General features: G+C 29.8%; 1 protein-coding gene across 2 annotated transcripts in view; it reads right to left on the bottom strand.

Annotated features, from left to right (window-relative positions):
- Ac13E (Adenylyl cyclase 13E) overlaps positions 1–20,294 on the bottom strand; it is a 97,913-nt gene that overhangs the window by 27,566 nt on the left and 50,053 nt on the right. For both annotated transcript variants that reach the window (XR_012755063.1, XM_075355464.1), the window contains 4 exons: positions 18,424–18,513; positions 15,258–15,405; positions 13,885–13,982; positions 10,934–11,218 (listed from right to left, as the gene is read on the bottom strand). Coding sequence is in view for 1 of the 2 variants with exons in the window: in XM_075355464.1 (XP_075211579.1) it covers positions 10,934–11,218; positions 13,885–13,982; positions 15,258–15,405; positions 18,424–18,513 (621 nt within the window). In the remaining variant the exon portion in view is untranslated. The remainder of the gene's footprint in view (positions 1–10,933; positions 11,219–13,884; positions 13,983–15,257; positions 15,406–18,423; positions 18,514–20,294) is intronic.

Here is a 20,294-nt window from a genome sequence, read left to right on the forward strand (position 1 = left end):
TTCAATCATCACAATTAATCTCCATGCCCCAAGAAAGCACTTTTGTCTTGATTCAATGTCAAAGTGATGCTCTCTGTTTTTTCGGTTTTACTGAAATTGTGCATTTTGAAATTTTGTCTCAAGGTGAAACAGTGAATGATATGTACTATCAAGGTGTTTTATAATGGTTACATGAAAAAATCTGCAAAAAGACACCACGGTTGTGGCGAGACAACTCATGGTTTCTTTACCATGACACTGTGCCTGCACACTCACCTTTGTCAATTTATAAGTTTTGTGCCAAAAATCAGATGACTTCCCTCAGATTCCATACTCACTAGACCTGGCTTCTAGTGATGGAATGATGCCGTTTTGATACTATTGATGACATTAAAGCGAATTTGTCATGGACCTTAAAGGCCATTTCAAATGAAGCTATCCAGGATTGTTTCGCAAAGTGGAAACACTGCTGGGAAAAGTGTGTGAATAGGGGAGGGGAGTTCTTTGAAGGAGACAAGGACCAATAATTTGTGAAATTAATAATAAAAATCAGAAAAATGAGAATGGTTAGTAAATAAGACAGTTAAACATTTGAAAATGCAAAGAATAAAAACATTTACATAAAAAGTTGTGCTTTAAATTATAAAATACAGTAAAAAGTATAATGTATGCAAGAAATTAAATAGGATTCCATCAACATGTTTATCTTGCACAAGGTTTCTTAGTTTACAAAATTATCATTTTAAAAAGCTATCTGTACGTTAATACATACAACAAAATTATTAATATGGATCTGATACAATCATCCCAGATCACTGAAAATCAGAAATTAAATTTTTCCCATTGTTGACATTAAAAAACACTCAAGATTTAATACTCTTATTAAAAATATGAAATATATAATATATTGATCAAAGCACAGAATTTTACATTAAAAGAATTTCAAAAAATGCTAATGTTATAATACATTCTGCCCCCCCCCCACCCTGTAGGGGAAGACACCTGCTTTGTGATGATTATGAAATTCTATCAAGAAGCAAACACTAATTCTCTCTGATCTGGTCCAGTTTTGGGAGCGATGTCAATGCTCACTTTCCCACACCACAACTCCATTACAGAATTCCTAACACAATCTAACTCTAATCTGGAAACGAGTAGCTCAACTAACCGGAGCTTGATGCCAAAATGCCTATCTTGGCAAAGTTTCCTGAGTGGGCTCCTCATCACCTGGGTTGCTACGCATTCTATTAGAGCATCAAACCCCTTCAGCCACCCTCTGCAGGGCCAAAAACCTAATGAAGCCAACAACTACATTCCACTTTCCTTGGGTTTTCAAATTTAAATCAGAATCAATTCTTGTAAGTTCTCTAACTATTCTAGTATGTTCAGCTTCATACTTTGGGCAAACATACGGGACATGGTGTACACTGTCATTAACTGTACATTCTGGACATAGACCTGAGGCCAGTCAAGCCAAAATCCCTAAAAGCAACATGTCCAGAAAGAAACTGAGTAATATTTTGACTGGGGGGAAACCCACCTAGCAACTTGTAAATCTTATGTCAGGGAAAATACCATGTGTGTAGTGGCCATTGAATGATTCATTTCACCTGATCTACCATGAAAGGAATCCTTGGTCCTCTATCTCTCACATGTGGCTGGAGGTGAGTTGGCCTACCTTTTTGGCATCATAACATAACTGGTGCTCAGTGGCAAGGATATCAACAAACTTAACCTGCAATAATAAGGACTGACTTACGAGAGACAGTTCTGTAGCCACCAATCACTGAGTAATAAGAATAGCTGGGCTATCAAAATACTCCTACAACATTTATACATCATTCGGTGAGCCAACACAGGTGCAGCATATAGCATTATTATAACCTTACAAACACCTTTGTAAAGAATCTGCATAGTTCTAAAATTTAGTTCCCAATTGGGATGGATTATTCTACAAAGACCAAAGAAAGCACCACATGCCTTCTTGGTAATGTACTGAAAGTGCTCCTTGAATTAAAGATTCTCATCAAGGAAAATACCTAGACATTTCTGAAGTGGGACATACCCAGAGCAAAGAAACTAACATACTGCCCTGCAGACAACCATTGGATAATATCTTTTCAACATCTGAGCTGCTGTCTCGATTGCTGAAGTAATTGAATAGTACATTAAGCTCATTTTAGGTGCAATCATGCTTCTGAGCTAAAGCAGGGCAGAGGGCCACCAGAAATTACTAAAACTGCGGGATATATCCAAAATGACAACATACAGAGACTCACTAGAACAAACAATGCCCATAAACTTGAGAATAGCATCTTCTGTCCTCCTCCCTGGGTGAAAACCATATTGATCATCCATCAATAATTTCCTTAAATTCAACTTATCATTAATACAAAGATAAAGAACCTTTTCAAAAACCTTTCCAATTACTGGCAGGAGCGTCAGAGATCTGTAAGAAGAGCTCATGAATTATCATTGTCTCTCTACCCTTAAATAGAAGTTTAAGAATACCTTTTATCTAACAAACAGGGGAGTAACTAGCAAACAGTGTTCTATTAAAGATCATGGTTAGAAAAACAAAAATTCTGACAGAATGGACAAGGAGCTCCACTATGATTCCATCAAAACCCAGGGCTTTATTCTTACCAGAACTAAAAATCAGTCTCTGTAATCTCTAAAGATAAAATATCAAAGCAGAAGTTAGCAACGTCCTCTTAAATTTGCAGATGGTATGAGGTTTACTGGTTTTGAAATCATATGGCAGAAGATCATTAGTAAAACATTCAAAATTTAAGCTTTAACAAAACTACACCTTCTTGGGTCAAGAGAGTTGACAGAAGAATGTCTTTATTATGCTTATAGGACTCTATAATAACATCCCATGGATCTTCATTTTCTTGATCTCTAACAAAGACACCAAGAATCTCTCTCAGATGTTTTAACTTTATGAAAATATTCAGACCTCTGCCTATGATAGCTACTAATACCACACGGTGATCAGGGTCACCATCATGTTGAGCAGCATGCATGAGTCAATTCACAGATTATTTCAACACAGACAATTTCCTAGTCCACCAAGCAGAAATTCTCTCTCAACCAGTACTGAAGGGAATTGAATTCTCCACAGCATGATGAAAGCCAGAGAAAATTTTTCTGAAAGGTTCTCTAATTGTATGTCATTCAGACTTTGATCTAAGACACAGAGCCTAGCAAAAAGAATGCTAACAAACTTAGCCAGTCCGCTTTCCTGTAAAGGAAGTGTTCCTGTTCAGCAGAAACATTACAAATATAAACATCAAGTAATTCATTAATCAATTCAAAAACTATTAATCCACGATCACCAGAGCAATCATCAACTTCAGACCAAGCATGAATCCTACCAGGAATATTCCTTCCAACAATCTGTACTTGTTCCACCAAACAACATCCTACCAACTACCATTCCAGCATATGTTGTTAATTCACCAGAAACAGTAAAAACCTCCAGACCATGTTGGACAATGAGACCTTTCACTAGTTCACCACCCCCACTAGTTCATCTGTGACCCCCACTCATCCAAAGAAGCAATTTTTTTTCAATGAGACACAGGAATACCATTTACATACTGAGGGTCAGGCTCGCTAACAGGTTCTGCAAGATGTTATTAAGGATGTGCATGTGTGCCTATGCCCTACCGACTAAACCTCCTGTCTCACCAATCCTCCCCTCCTGGGGAGAGTCCTGTGCTGAGCATTACACAGGCCTGGGAGGTGCCTTTGAGCAAGGAGGATCTAGAGTCCCCATGCATCATCACTGTTGCCCATTAACGCAAGCAAGGACAAACGACAGCTCAAAAGGAGGCTGTGCTTCACCGGTCCTTGTCTTCACCTCATTCCCATTGGAGGTCTTTTTCCAGCTTTAGGGATCAGGGACACCCTAGTCTCCTCACTGCAACCCGTCTGTGTAACACAAACGGATGACAGCTCCACCTGGGTTATCCCTATCTTCTCCTGCATCGTGTTCATAATGAATCCTGCGATGACTTTCCAAATGTTCCTCAGAAGGGTCTTTGCATTGAAAATATGAACTAACAATAAAGAAATCAAAACCACTGACAATAAGCTTGACAACATGTTGAGAATCAGAAACCTGCTGTAAGAAGACAGTCAATTGACTTACACAGAACTGTACATACTGTTAGATCCGGTGTAAAACATTTGCCAACTACTAAAATCTAGCAAATCATCCTTAACTACATATGGGTGTTGCAGGAGAACAAATTCAAGGCTCCTCCTCTCAACAGTTTCACCTAATTCAACCTAGTGCTCAGGCACCCTGAGCATTTAACTGACCAAATCTAACCAAGCAATGAATTGAAAAAAATATTTTTTTTACAAAATATTTTGAGTTATGAAGCACACTGCCAAAATGAACAATCTCTGAGTTACTTTATCATTAAAAATTCTGTTGCATATGTGCATTTATCCACACATCATTATCTCCTGAAACAATTTTTTAGCTTGTGTATTGACAGTTATTTTCTTTTTGTCATTTCATTACCAACTGTCAGTGTTAATGGTGTCATGTTCAGATGAACATTCAGTTACTATCTTGTCTTCAGTTGGTATCTGCCAACTCAAGCCATCACTGTTAATCCACTGTGTCTTAAAAACAGTTGTCTTCAATCTCTATGCACTGTTTTGTGGTCTGAAACACACTTAGAGTGATATGATCATCAGCTGTCCTAATTTATTTATTTAAGTAGAATTTCTGGTTATAATTTTCAAGGACTGGCCAAACCAAACTAAGAGAGAGAGTTTCGGTCTGCAGACCAGAATACAGACAGTAACCTTCATCTACAATCATAGTTAAGAACACTCAGCTCCATAATTTCACCTTTGCCAAAGTACCTTATGTCCCTAATTATTACACTTTGGTAGCTAATCATAAATTTACTTCAGAAAAACAAAGCTTGTCTTTGATCTTGACTTAACTATGCACAGTTTTAATTCTATATGATCATGGATGGTGACATTACTTCATGATTATTTTTATTTCTATGAATCATTACCCATGTCCAATGTACACAATTAACAGCACTATGCATATCAAACATTATAAAATCATTAATCATATATTATAAACTTAAATAAAAAAAAAAATCATTACAAAATATTATGATCATGTCAATTGTAATGTAAAAAATTAACATTGGTTCAAGTTTTAAATAATTTTTCTCACAATTTTCAACAGTTTTGCTAACTGCCTTCCATACATTTATATTTATTTCTCTAAATTTTTCTTTAGCCAGTTCTATTGTGTCTTTAAAATTGAATGTTACATTCTTTTCGGCAATGCAATTTTTAACACATGCCCAGATATCTCAATAGCATTTAAGTTGGGATGTAAGGCGATTGATTGGTTGGGATCTGATAACAATTGTATATCTGTTTTCAGCAAACAAAGAATCTATTTTGTACATTACAGTCACAGTTTACATAGTTTTATCAGTGTATATTCAGATTTGAACATTTCACGTGAATGTATCTTGTTTTTAATAAGCCAGTGAAGCAATTCTTCATTTTTTTAAATTCCAATTAGGGACTGAATTTATTTGAACACTGTGGTATTATGCATTGTCCATGAATGTACCATGTCAGATTTGGTAGCAATTGAGACTTAACCTATTTTTGAAAATTATTAAAATTCATATTTTCATGAAAACTGCCTGCTTTTTAATCCAACTTAAATATTAGGAGAGCATTTTCAATAAAGCAGTCTTCTCCTCCTGCATTAACTATTGTTAAACTCCCTTTAGAAATGGTAGTTTTCAGCCCTTCTGAAGAACCATTGGTCCATGCTTGATCCTTTGTGTGGGAAGAATGTATAAAAGTTTCATCTACATATAAATAACTGGGTGATTTTCTTCTCTGTATAGCATTATGAAGCACAGATAATGGAACCTTTTTGCTCTATAATATAATTATCAATAAAAAGTTTTCTGTTGTTTTCAGCTTTTTTCCACTGGAAGCCTAAATTTTTCATGACTACATGAAGAGCCCAAATGCCCACTTCAAAAATTATTTGCTCTTTTACTAATGGCAAAAGTTCCTCAGAGTGGGGTGTTCTACATGCAGTAAGTGAAACTCATTCACTGTCTTCTGAATAACAACTTTATTGAAATCATCCAGATCAGTTTTCAACTTCTTCCTTGGTTGTATTTTATGAGGAGTTCTGGATTTACTTCCACTAGTTTTGTGTTGTTTTTATTGCTTTAAAATGTGCTGAAGGGATCTAACAGATACATGTCACTTTTAGAAACGCGCATCTGAATTTGTTTTAAATTTTTTGCTTGTCCTTCTTCAGCTTCTTCCTTCATACAATTATAAATATTGAAAATAACTGCTTGAGTCTGACTTTTGATAATCTGCTTTCCCCCAATTTTTCCAGTTTTTGTTGACATTATGGGGTTATGTTTACACTACAATAAATTAAATTTATGAACAATTCAAATAAAGTTAACTAAAAAATAACTTTTCTTTAATGACCTTAGCATTACTATTAAATTATTAACAAATAACAGCCATGAACAAGGTCGAATATGTAAATCGAGTTATTGGTTATAAAAAATATATATAATGTTTTCAAAAAAGTATGTAAGCACAATATTTTATGCTTCAAGTTTTTATCTCAATTGACAAGTAGTTTACCCCCATCACAGAACAAAAAAAGCTGTAATAGCCATGAAGTCTTTTGTTTCATCATCAATTTATAACTGTATTCAAAACAGCTTCTTCCTGCTTTAATGAAATTCTCATAAATTCTGGTTTAAAGATGTGAGAATTTCATCAGGTGATTTCTGTGACTTTTATTGAATCTACAAGAAGTTACGATTTCCTAGTGCTCCAAGTTTGGCTGATTTATCTATGACAATTAACAGTTATTAGAACTTCTTTATGGATTTGAACACATAAGTAGCATTACTTGTCGTTACAGACTTTTATATGGCATTTGGATATCTTGTCCTGTTTTGTAGTTTAAATTTTGAAGAAATATTCAACAAAATAGCTCAGATCTATCAATATTACTAATTTGAGATGTGAGCTTTTCTTTGATCTTTAATAAACTTTGATCATTTTTCTTCTATAACTTCATTAAAGATATTATCATTGGACAGTACTTTCCAGTAATGGAAAGCTGGCATATGTTATGATGCTCCTTCTAAAATGTAGCTTACACTAGCAGGAAAAAGCTGAAGCCCAACCACTTTTTTTATTTTAGTTTAAAACTTTTCCTTGAATTACACAGGCTGGTGTTTATAACAACTGAAAAACTGTTTTCAGTTTGATAGCCGATTCTTATGTATTTTCGGGCATTCAATCCAAATATGATCTCAATCTTTCTCCACTGTGTTAAGGATATTTCACAAAAACTCTTCAAAATCTTTTTAAAAAATATAAAAACCATTTTTTGATTAAATTAAGAATTTATTTACAAGTGATATGAAAAACAAAATTACTTTAAAATATTTTTAAACCAATAAAAACACACAGTAAAATACTGCTTATGTTTTACAAGTCCTTATAAAATTCTTTTCTTTTTGTTTGAATGCTCCTTTTGGAGTTTTATCTTCTGCAGTCTAACAGTGAGTTCTTCCTTTTTAACCAGCAATAGTCAGCTATGATGATGGTCATGTCCCATCTCCCTTGGTATCTCTCCTCTCCATCTCTTTCATGTCTGGGTGGAATCTTTCCCCCTGCTCTCCAGTTATTGCAGCAAGATTTTTGGGAAAATAGTCAAGGAGCGAAATCTAGAAAATGCACCGTTGGGCTCATTTTATGGCATAAATTTTTGAAGTTTTCTTATATTTGTATAATATTTTTATAATCTTCATCTTTTTTGATCCCAAGAAAATTTGTAACTGTATCCTTGAAAGCTTTCCAAGCTTTTTTTCTGCTTCCTTCATTTTGGATTCAAATATTTCATCTTTCATAAGCTTCCTTATATCCAGCCCAACAAGAATACCCTCCTTTAAACTTTGTTTCTGATAAATCTGGAAACTGACTGCAATGATACTTGAAACACTCTCCATACTTTTTTAATGCCTTCACAAATCGCTTCATTAACCATAGTTTAATATGTAATTAATGGAGGAAGTAAAACTTTTCTTAGCTCTACTAAACTTTCTCTTTCAATGTTTTTCATACCAACTTTTATAGTTTATCTTGGTGGCCATTATTTTTTATTATAGTGCTGCTTTCTATCATGACTATCCTATTTGCACAAAAAACATAGATATTTGGTATAACCGCTTTGTTGTCCAATTAACAAAGAAAAAACCCTTAAATCACCATAAACTGTCCAACCTTGATCCTTGTACTGAAGCTTACTTAAATGTAACACCAAATTTTTGTATCACTCTTTCAAATGAACGCAATACCCCATTGGTAGAGTACTTACTTCCATCGTGCAGAACTACTTTAAGATTCCTTTTCAACAATGAACAGTCTCCTTTCAGAAACCTTGCAGTCAATGTGGAATTGTGCCATAAGTCCAGATACACTGTTACAGTAAACGCATCTTCTTAAGAAAAAAATATTTAACAAAGTCTTTTTCTTTGTTCCTGTTCCTACACCAGTAAAAATTAGTTCCAAAAGCTAACAATTTTTTCCTTCACACTTGAGCCAAAAAATTCAGCAGGGTCCTTATGAAGATTTAAGTCCCTCACGAAATCAATTTAATTTGGATTGCTCGAACAGTTTTGGTTCATCATTTACATCATCCAGTTCATTAGCAAAATCTTGACGCCATTTCTTCATCACACACATCATCTAATTTATCTGGTGATGAAGGAACAGGCATTTCTGGTCCATGAGGTGTAGAACATATTGCTGATAGAAGGCTTGGGTAAAAAATAATCTTCATGTTTTTAAATTAAATCCCTATATTATATATGAACAAAAGTAATAATCATTCTATGATTGGTTGGTTTTCTCCAAACCATAGTCACTCCAAAGGGAAAGATTGTTTTTTCTTTATGACCACTGGCAAAGCTCTTCAACAAATACTTAAGAAACCTTATGAGGCGCTCAAGATTTGACTTGGTCTCCTAATTTCACACCAAAGTGTGCAAATTATACTTTTTTTTACAAATTCTGTAATGTTTCTTTGTTGTTTTCTTGACAATAAAGTTTCCACAAATGTAGTAAAAAGAGTAAGGGACACTGACACAGACCCTTGATGCCATTGAAATTTAATAAAAACTTGCTAAATTTTTTTTTATAGTCTGGGAAAACAATTTACATTTTGGTGATGATAAAAATGAATATACTTGAGAAATATTACAATTATAAATGTAAACAAAAATATAAAATGATGAACCACCAGATCACATTTGAGGATGATGATTTAATTAAAAATATAATAAAAATATGAGGCTCGGCTGACAATTGAGGGTCGACTGCTTCTTTCATTGTTGTTAATGTTTGTTTGACCTTCCCTAAATAAACACCACCAATGTCTTACTGCACTATCACTCATGATATTCCCTCCATATACTGCATAAAGCTCATGGTGAATTTTAGCAGTTGATAAGTTTTTTGCATGAAGGAAACAGATGTCAGCAAACACGATTTTCTATAACAGCAGCCATTTTGAACGAGTTTTACAGTAACAAACAAGCGAGTGATATTTCTAATAACACTACTAGAACTGCACTGAACCAGGCTATTCAACTGTGCAAAGATCGCTATTCCCACTCCTTCACGCAATACTGAGGACTGTAAGTTACTTTCCAAATAGCCCTCATGTAATTATTAAAGATTGAAAGCTGAAAAGTATTTCTGAAGAAATTAATAAAAATGATATGACTATGAACAGTAGGATGGAAATTAGAAGTAAATGAATTAAAAAATATTGTGACTCAAAAATTGCAATACGTCAATTTTTAAAACAGACATTCATTCAGAGTTAAGCAATTCAAGAATTTTTATTCTAAAATTGTGAATCAAAATATGTGAATGATAGATAATATGTGAATCAAACATGATAGAATGGTTAAAATGTTGGTGAGAAAAAATGAACATATTATACTATCATAAGTAATGTTAGGGAAGATTAAACTTTATATAAAAATATTTTTTCTGCATAAATGAATTCTTTTGTTGGATTGTTAAATTTATGTAATATTAATAATTATAATTTTAAATTTATTATTAATATTAATAATTTTTAATGGTAAAAGTAAGCCAACATAGAGAATCCCAATAAAGTTATTTCACAGCTCCTGTATAGGCTTTTTGATGTTATCAAATTTTTGGTAATAAGAGTACTAAATATTGCTAAATATAAAAGATATGTTATTACATTACAAGTAGGTAAATTTAGTTAAAAGTAAAGGAAATTTAGATAAGAAATGATTAAACTTTTCCCTAAGTTGGGAATTTTGAACATATCGCTAAAAAAAAAAAGGTTAATTTTGTTAAAAAGAAAGGAAAGATAGTTAAAGTTTTTCATTAGAGTGAACTGTGACCTATGTTTTATATCAAAAACTAGGTAAATTTACCTAAAAAGATGGGAATTTTGCAAAAAAATGAATTTTTGATTAGAGTTTGGTAAATTTTAGCCTTCTAAAAGTTTGGTTCAAATAATGAACTCTTGATAAAAGGCATCCAATTTTGTTAAAGATGATACAATTTTTTTTTTTTTTAAATTTGTTAAAATATAAGAATCTGAACAATTTTTTTTTTTGTAGGTAGTATTATGCTGTCTGTTATTAATTACAAATGATATTATCAGCTAATAATTACAACTCAGGAACTTATAAGTTTTTAATTATTTCTTACTAAATAACTATAGTTGCTATAAAACAAATGTACATTAAGATACATATAAACTAGAAGAAACATATGAGCAACAATAAATAAAATCTATTTGTTACTGAGAGATTAGGATAAAAGTATTCTGTATAATTACCAAAAATGATATTGTTATATCAAGGTATGTATTAACTCTAGCAGTGGCCAATGTTGTAGTAGTCTTTGTTGTAGGAGCTGCGCTCGTATTCAACAATGATTCATGATGCTGACCAGCACAACTTCCACTTCTACCATTTCTACAAATATTTCTTTTATGGCTTCCTGAGCTGTGACGATGTACTTTTTTTCTATATTCTTTTTCAAGTTTATTTTGTTTAAAAAATAATGTAAATTTTGATAATGGTGGATGAACAAAGTAGCTTTGTTGCGATACACTATTATCCTATAATTAAAACAAAAGTAAATGTACATATAAAAAAATAATCAATATTAACCTTTAATATATTGTTAAAAGATTATTTTAAATGTGGAATTTAGATTTGTTAAGGTTTGAAATAATGTACTGGCAAGAGTCACAAAGTATAAGATTCAAGTTAAGATAAAAAAAATGCAGACAAATTTTTGTAAGTCTGCTTTTTTTTAATATTCCAAAATATAATTATTCATGAAACTAATGTAATACATAAAGCATTATTTAAGTAATATTTTTTTCAATTTTGATATATTTTATTTAAATTATTTAATTCTTTTGGTCAAACAAATCTGTTGTCATAGTAAAACCATCAGTTCAATGTGATAGATTAAATGTACAGGGTAGAAATTCCTATTATCAAATTCACTGTTAACTTTCTTACCGATGGTAATGGTTCAAATAACTGTGTCTAAGTGCACTTTTCATTATTCAGAACTTATGCCGCTGGATCATTTTATCTTTAAATAAAATCCTTGTTAGTCTGATCAATATATATTTTATTTATATTAATTTATAACACATTTAGATACAATTTCATTTATTTAAATGTTATATCATTTGTAAATTATCTCACATTGTTAAGTTTAAAATGGTGTGTATGTACAATATTAATGTTTAAAGAGTATTATAATTAATGTATTTATATTTAGTTTTACATTTCAAGTAACATCCTTTATTTACTGATTTAGACTAACAATACTATTAGAAAAGAAAAAAAAAAAAAATATAAAACGCTGTTGAACTCAACTAGGATAACAAATTTATATGTTTTACATAAGTAAGAAAAAAAGAGTTAGTTTAATTATCATTAATAAGGAGGACATGAATCTTAACAAGCAGCATCACAGAATATAGATTATTATTATTATGATGGTAATCCTTACACTTATATATTACAGACAAAATATAGTTTAATTGCTAGCTATTGGAAAGGCGTACCGTACAGATCTTTTTGACCAAACTTAAGAAGGCAGCTAGTATTTGACCTGAAAGTATCCATTAAGAATTCAAATTAAGAAAATTGAACAGCTGTTATGAACAGTAGTAACATTACAGATTTTTTAATATATTAATTCATAGAGAAGAAAGGATGAAAGTTTGCTTGTATTCATTTTTACTTCCTTGTACGAAGTAAAGCAAGTATTGTGATTGTGAAAAATTTTGTTTTTTAGATTTCAACAGAAATATCCATTTTGACTAGTTTTGGTATATGTATGTATGCACATATCTCATATAACTCAAAACTATAAGCTGTAGGATGTTGAAATTTTGGATTTAAGACTGTTGTAACATCTAGTTGTGCATCTCCCCTTTTGATTGCAAACGACTGAACCAAAAGTGTCCAAAAAAAGCTCAAAATTCAAAATAATTTGGATTTTTTCTTAACTGCAATAATAAGCCCTCATTGAGAGATTTTAATAAGTAGTAATATTTTAATAGTGGTAATAAGTGGTACTTACTTTCATTGGTTCCAGAGTTATAGCCACATGAAATTTTAATTAATGAAATATTTGGATCTTAGAAGGGGAAGGGCACATAGGTTTGAATAAGACTTCATCTCCTTTTTTTTTAAAGTTTCTTTTTTAATTTAAATATATTTATTTATTAATTATTAACTTCTGATTATAAAATAAAATTTACAATAAATAGTAATTCAATAATAACAATACAAAAAAGTTATTAATGAAATAAAATTTTATGTACTTTTCATTCTAAAAAAAATGTGTATATGAAATTTAATAGGCGTACAAGTAAGTCATGTGGTGTCCACATAAGATTGGGTGAAACATCTGATTACTTATTTTTTGTTTAAAAAGCATAGTATGAGATAGATCTAAGACATACTTTTATTTAAAGAGTAATAAAGAGGCTTACTCTATCCTAATATTTCAGGCAGGAATTTTTAATAATTAATTGTACAAATATTTGATGTTAATAACTAATATTTTAGAAATTGTGTAACGTCCATTTTATTACAGAATTGGAGGATCGTATCTCATTTTCAAATGAAATAAGTTTAAATAAAATGCAGCCAAAAATGTGCGTATGTAATTTAATAAGTACAAGGAAGTCATGTGGTGTCCAGATTTTTAATTATAGTGATGTATTAATGTAATATGTATTTGTCAACATCCTCTTTTTTAAGATACTTTAAAAACCAAATTTGTAATTTTTACTGAGAAATTATTAAAATTATATGCTTCAGATTATCTTATCAAAAATCCCAATAGTTTTAATTAAAATCATAAAATTATCATATTTTTACAAAGTTTATATTATTAATTACATTTTCAAGCCAAAATTTGGGCTAAATCTTCCAGTAAACATGACTCGAAAACTATTTTCAAACCTGTGCTTATAAAATAATATTTAATTCCGTAAATAAAAGACAACCCATAATTATTAACATTATTTTGTGACAAAATACAAGTTGATGTAATGAAACATCAACAAGAGCAATGAGAAGTATAACATGTAAAAATTGCTTCTTGGCCAGAACTCAGTCAGAAATGACAAATAACTGATTACGTTACTCGCTTAACATTAAAACTAATGCCAAATGATATTCTAGTTAATGAAATATAACATAATATAAAAAATGGTAACGACAAATATATAATCTTAGATACTTTTACCTGAACACATCTAATAAGTTGTAAATCAGACTGTTTTCTTAATTTTTGTAAACAAACAGCTAAGTGTTTACTGCCTCCACTTCCTACTTCTGAATTTCCTGTAAGAAAATAATAACATTGTATTTTAGTAATAAACAAAAAGTCAATTATTTAACAAAAAAAAAATTAAGTCTAATATTTGTTGTGCATCAAAAATCTGAATAAATAATCTCTGAGTCTGTTAGCAAAAACAGGGGTCTCAATAACATAATCATATTGTGCAAATACGCCTACTTTAACTCAATAGGCAGAACCTATGACTTCATTGTTTATTTTTCTAAAATATTTAATTCTTTTGTTTTGAAAATAGAAAATGTAAAATATTGAAAATTTTGTTTTGTTTAATACCTAGTTAAAATTTGCTACATTTTGATGTATTTTGTTTTTAATAAACTTCAAAATTTTTACATTTATATTTAGTTTCTGTGGAATCATACCATTTTACTCACAATCAAATTTACCCCTTAATTTGGATCCTGAGAATTATAGTCTGGGTTACTTTACTGAAGGCACAGAAACCAAAGTGAAACTTTTGCCAACCAACACTCGCTAATGAAGCGTTTCTGAACCTATGTTTATTTTGCATAAACATCATTTTTATAGTATTTAATATAATATGAATTAATTATCTACACTAACAATTTAATTTAGTATTTTCCTTAATCTTTAAGGATTAATCCATAATGTAATTCAAGATTTTCCTTAATGTTTAATGTTGGTTGACAAGTTTCACTTTGTTTCTGCGCCTTCAGTAAAGTAACCCAGACTATCTATAATTCTCAGGATCCAAATTAAGGGGTAAATCTGGAAAATATTTTACCTGATTTCATTCTTTTAATAAGCCATCTAAGTAGAAGCTAAAAACATGGTAAGTAACTTACTAAGGTTTGTTTTTATAAAAAAACCAGTATAAAACCTAGTATGTGGGTTGTTCTGTTTTATAGTTAGAAAATTAATTGACTGATCTACAAATAAAGAATAAAATATAGCAAGTCTGTTTACTACAGTAAAAAAAAAATTTGGATTTTTTTTTCTTCTGAGGAATCAGTTAAAAAAAAAACCATATAAAACAACAGCTTGCCCCATTTATGAAAGACTATATATATATATATATATATATATGAGACAGAATAATATGAAAAAGTGACACAGAAAGATGTTAAGTGTCTTTCTTTTTTTGTAAAATTTGGAGAATGACTTGCTAGGTTTTAAGGTTGGAAAGCAGAATGTTACTAAAACCTTAATTCCATTAAGATTAATATTACTTGTAAAAAAAATTCTATGGTAATAAATTGCAATACACAGATAAAAATTCAAAATTATATTTATAATACCTTCAGCAATATTTTCATTCTCTTCATTATCACTAGCATCACTTTTACTATTTTCATTAATAGTAAACTGACTTGATGTGTAATAACCAGATTGTGATAAACTAACTCGACGTGATATTAGTTGTTCTCCTTGCATTATGCCAAATAACTGAAAAAAAAAAAACTTTAACTGTGTTAATAAAATTATTGTAACAAACTACTTAGATATAAAAAAAGTAACAAAAGGCTGATAAACTATTAAATATATGTTTAAAACTCTTTCAACAGGTCTGAAAATCAAATATACAACTACAATTTATTTTATTTTGAGATTGTACTATCACACAACTGATTTTAACCCATATTTCAGTTCAACAGTTGATTTTTTTCATCTCACTGATTGATAATTCCTAGAACTGTTAACTGAAACCCATGATCAAGTAAACATGTTAAATCAGATGTTAAAATATTGCAAAAATTAAACTATACCTTTAAATTATAATTAACTTGATTATAATCAAGTTAATTATAATTAAAATGAAGTTGATTATAATCAAGTTAATTATAATTAAAATGAAGTTGATTATAATCAACTTATCACAAAATTATAAATTTGTAAAAATAAACAACTTAAAAGAGTTTATTGAGAATAACACATTTCCCATTAATCTACTTGAGGCTAAGTTAAAAAATCATATCATTGCTGTAGATATAAATAAATATTCTATTAGTTCATACATTTGTACTATTTTTCTCAATGTTTCTCTGAATGTAACAGGACATAAATAAATGGAAAGTAAAAATTAAAAGTTGTAGCAAACATTTAAATTGAAACAAACACAAAATGAAATACAGAAAATAATTTTGAAACTTGAGATTATTAATAGTATTAAAAAAAAAATCAAATACTTAAATACTTCCTGAATTAGACAATAGAGAGAAGCACAACAATGAGAAGATTCAAACAATTACATTAGTTTTGCTGATTTTTACATTCTCAGTCTACTAGATTCTTCAATTTTCATCTATGATCTAGTAAAAACATGATGAATTAAAAATCAATTTCAAAAATATTAATATATTTATTATTATAAAAAATATATTTAAGATTCAGTTAAAAATATTAAAATAGTTTTTAACTCTGTTAAAAACATTAAAATAATTAATTTTTAATAGGTAATAATAAAAGAACAAAGAATATTCAGAAAGTAAGTTCTGATGGACTAAAAATATATATATATATATATATATAAAACAGTAATTGTTTGAAGTACACACTTTTACATAAGGTGTGTACTTCTATATAGTTCTATATAGTAGTAGATTTTACATCCATTCATTATAGAAAGATGCTGTATGCAATGTAAACAAAGTGTTAATGGCATGTTTAACTTCACCTTTGAACTGCCGGTAGAAAAGGAAGGATTTCAGTTGATGGAACAGATGAAAATTACTTGATGCCAGATCTGAACTATAGGGAAGACGATAAAATTGCTCCCAGCTGAAAATCATGAGGATTTTGTCTTTTGGCAACATAGTCGAGCCATTAACATTGCCCCAGCATTATTATCACATTACTCAAGTTAAGTGTGCCATGATACAATTTCTTAAGTTTTTTGCAATTGACTTCTGCTAGAACTTCTTGAAGCAAGAAGTCCACAAGTAAAACTCCTTTTATTTCCTAAAACAACGTGCATGTGATCTTCAGAGTGGAAAACATCAGCTTTAATTTTGTCTTTGTTGATTAAGAGTGCACTCTATGAATTGTTGTTTCAGTGCCAACCAAAAAGTTTAAGTGATGGGCATACACATCATATCTCTCATGATGTATCATTTCAGAAAGGCCAAAGCACTATCTGATGGTTTCATTTTGTGCTGTTCTATAAGCAGCTTTGGCACACAATTTCCACTAGTTCAGTTTCTTAGACACATGAAGTGAATGAAACATTTCTGGAAAATGTAGGGAGAGGGTTGTCATAGTTAACAGTCTGTTCTTTTTTTAACCTTCTCTTCAACTGCATGCACCAACTATCATTTACTAAAGACAGTCACCTGCTCTGTTCATCATTGTGCACCCTTCATTAAAAAAATTATATTCATCTCCAGACCATTAAATTACTAAATTATTCATTGCATGAATAATTTGTTATAAACATCACAAATTTTATGGTAAATTTCAGATGGTTTAATGCTTCTTGCTTTTAAAGAACTAATCAAAGACTGGATTTCACATGCAGTGGGAGTCTTGATTTGCTTAGATATAAACACACACAAAGTGCAAGTATGACATGAAAGTATTAAAATGACTACAGCACTACAAAGGTAATATCTAAAAATGGAATTTACTTACTATCCCTTGTATAATAATAATTATGATTTTAAATTATTTTGTTTTTTATTAGGCACACTGTAAGAGTGAAAATGATCTAAGCATCAGATCATCATAATTACTGCGGTCTGTAATTTATTTGATCTATTTATTGATACTGATATCATTAAATGAATACATATGGGAAGATATATTTATATTTATTCTCCCCTTCCATACATGGATTTATATAAAAATTCACATCTAATAACCAGTAACCAATTAAAAGCAACAAATTGTATTTTACTCTTAAGAAAAATACAATTTATTAGGAAATATTATAAAAAACAGTAAAATAAATATTTCAAATCAGTTTCCATTTTTAAAGCTACAAAAAACTCTATCTTTTATACTTTAAAGAGGCAAATGAGAATGGTAGAATGGTATTCATTTCACTTATGTAGAATTCCATAAACACTACAAAAAAATAAATACAATTTTTATAATTTATTTTTGTAATTTAGTCAAGAACTTTATTTTCAATTTTGTTTGTCAGAATAACAAGGATATGTAGACTATAATTGAATTTACTAATGAAAATTTTTTGGTGTATTATATCTAATAGTATTTTAATACACAATTTTCTTTGTAAACATACTTTGGCAAAAATGTTGAACTAGGTTCAACCTTCACCATTCATTAAGTCAGTGATGATTTATTGTAAACAGTATTCTGAACTTCAAACTTTTTTGAAGTAGAATGTTACATAATGTAGACAACATAATGATAAAACTTATAAAAAAGTACATGTCGATTTACTTATATGTAATAATTTCCAAAAAATTACTTATGAACAAAAGAATAACTGTAATTTATAACCTGTTGTTGGATACTACTACGTCTACTGCTGCTGCTTCTAATACCAGAATCCTTTCTACTATTAACTGACAAACAAACACTGGTCTCATCCTGTATAAAAAATAAAACGGTTAAAAATAATAACATATATTATGATAGTAAATTCTTTTTTTTTTAATAAAATATGTTTATAAAATGCACAATTATAATTATTTTATAGATGTAAAAATAAGAACAAAATTACTAAAAATTTAATTTGATGCAAAACTTAAAATTAATTAAGGTAGAAAGAATGAATGTTTTTGAGTAATCTGGAAATAGTAATTTATCACACTCTTTTTACAATGAACAATGATGATTTGCGGTAAATTAAAACAATTTCTTTAGTTTAAAATGTAATCTTACTGATCCACATTTTGATTGTCAGACAATCGTCATCAGCATATATTACAAAAATAATCAGTATGGTGTATAAGTTTTAGTTTTCAGATGATTATTTTAATTAATAAAAAATTAAACAGGAAATCTAGTAATAAATTTTCATTTTTTGTGTCTGCTACTTTATCTGATTAAAATTAAAAGAAAAAAAACAAGCAAAATATTCTGTAGTACGGCCACTTACAGTTTACTCTCCTACATGTTACTTGCACATAATAATGCAACATTCAAAGGCTGGTATTTTAAAAAAAAAAATAACAACAATTCACCAAAGCTACAGAAACAAATGTTAGCTACTAGGAAATACTTTACTCCCCACTTTCCTTAATAAGTCTGGCACTGAATGCTTATTATTCTTTAGAACGACTATGTCATTTTCAGCGAGTGATTTGACTCACAGCATATATATAGCAATATATGTTTTGTATTTTTTTTTATAATCAAAAACCAATTTGAACAACCCAAGTACAGAATTACAAAGTAAATGAAATTACATTTACCTTATTTTTTTTTATTCCAATAGCACTTTTGTGGGATCCAGCATCAATTGTATATAAATCATATAAAATTACATATCAAACATAACAAATTTTTTTACAATAAAAATTAAAAGATTAAAATTAGTATCATATATACAAAATATGAAAATTAAATACAATAACTACCTATGTCAATTATGAATTAAAAATTAAAATTAAATTTAAAAATAAAATAATTAGAAAATTTATACCACATAACCTGGCCAGCCAATGTTACATTACTGAGAGAATTTGAAATTACTTATATACATTCTGATTATATCTATTTTTATCTAAAAACGTGCTGCCATCTGTTGTCAGAATATGAAGATGATACTCATAGAAGCATCATCCTCATATTCTGTCTGAAAGTTGACAACGTTGGAAATTCTTTTGTATCTATATATATAAAATTTCTCCAAAATGTCCAAATTTTTACTATTATTATTTAAACTAAATTTCTTGATTTTCACTATTTCCAAATCTGTCTGAATATCAGATACAAAATTTTTGTTATTAATAAGGTGGTAAGCAACATTATACAAACCCAATTTACCATTTTTATAATTTATAATGTGTTACAAAAATCTAGTTTTATAGATGATGATGCGGGATCCCGCAAAAGTGCTATTGGAATAAAAAAAAGAAAAAAGAAGGTAAGTGTCATTTCATTTACTTTGTACTTCTGTACTTGGGCTGTTCAAGATGATTTTTGATTATAAAAAAAAAAAATATATATATAATATATTGGTACAGAGGAATATGGGTCTCATAAGTATTGACTTAAGAAATATATAAATATCTTGTAGCTGGGTTGCTCCGACAGCACATGGTACCTTATGAATGACCTGGTAGCCCGAAAAGGGCTGTTTGGGGTTCTTTAATGGTAGCCCTGAAAAAGGGCCATTTGTGTGCTTGATGAAAAACCCTGAAAAG

The sequence above is a fragment of the Lycorma delicatula genome, chromosome 2, assembly GCF_047948215.1.
Source record: "Lycorma delicatula isolate Av1 chromosome 2, ASM4794821v1, whole genome shotgun sequence".
Lineage (NCBI taxonomy): Eukaryota > Metazoa > Arthropoda > Insecta > Hemiptera > Fulgoridae > Lycorma > Lycorma delicatula.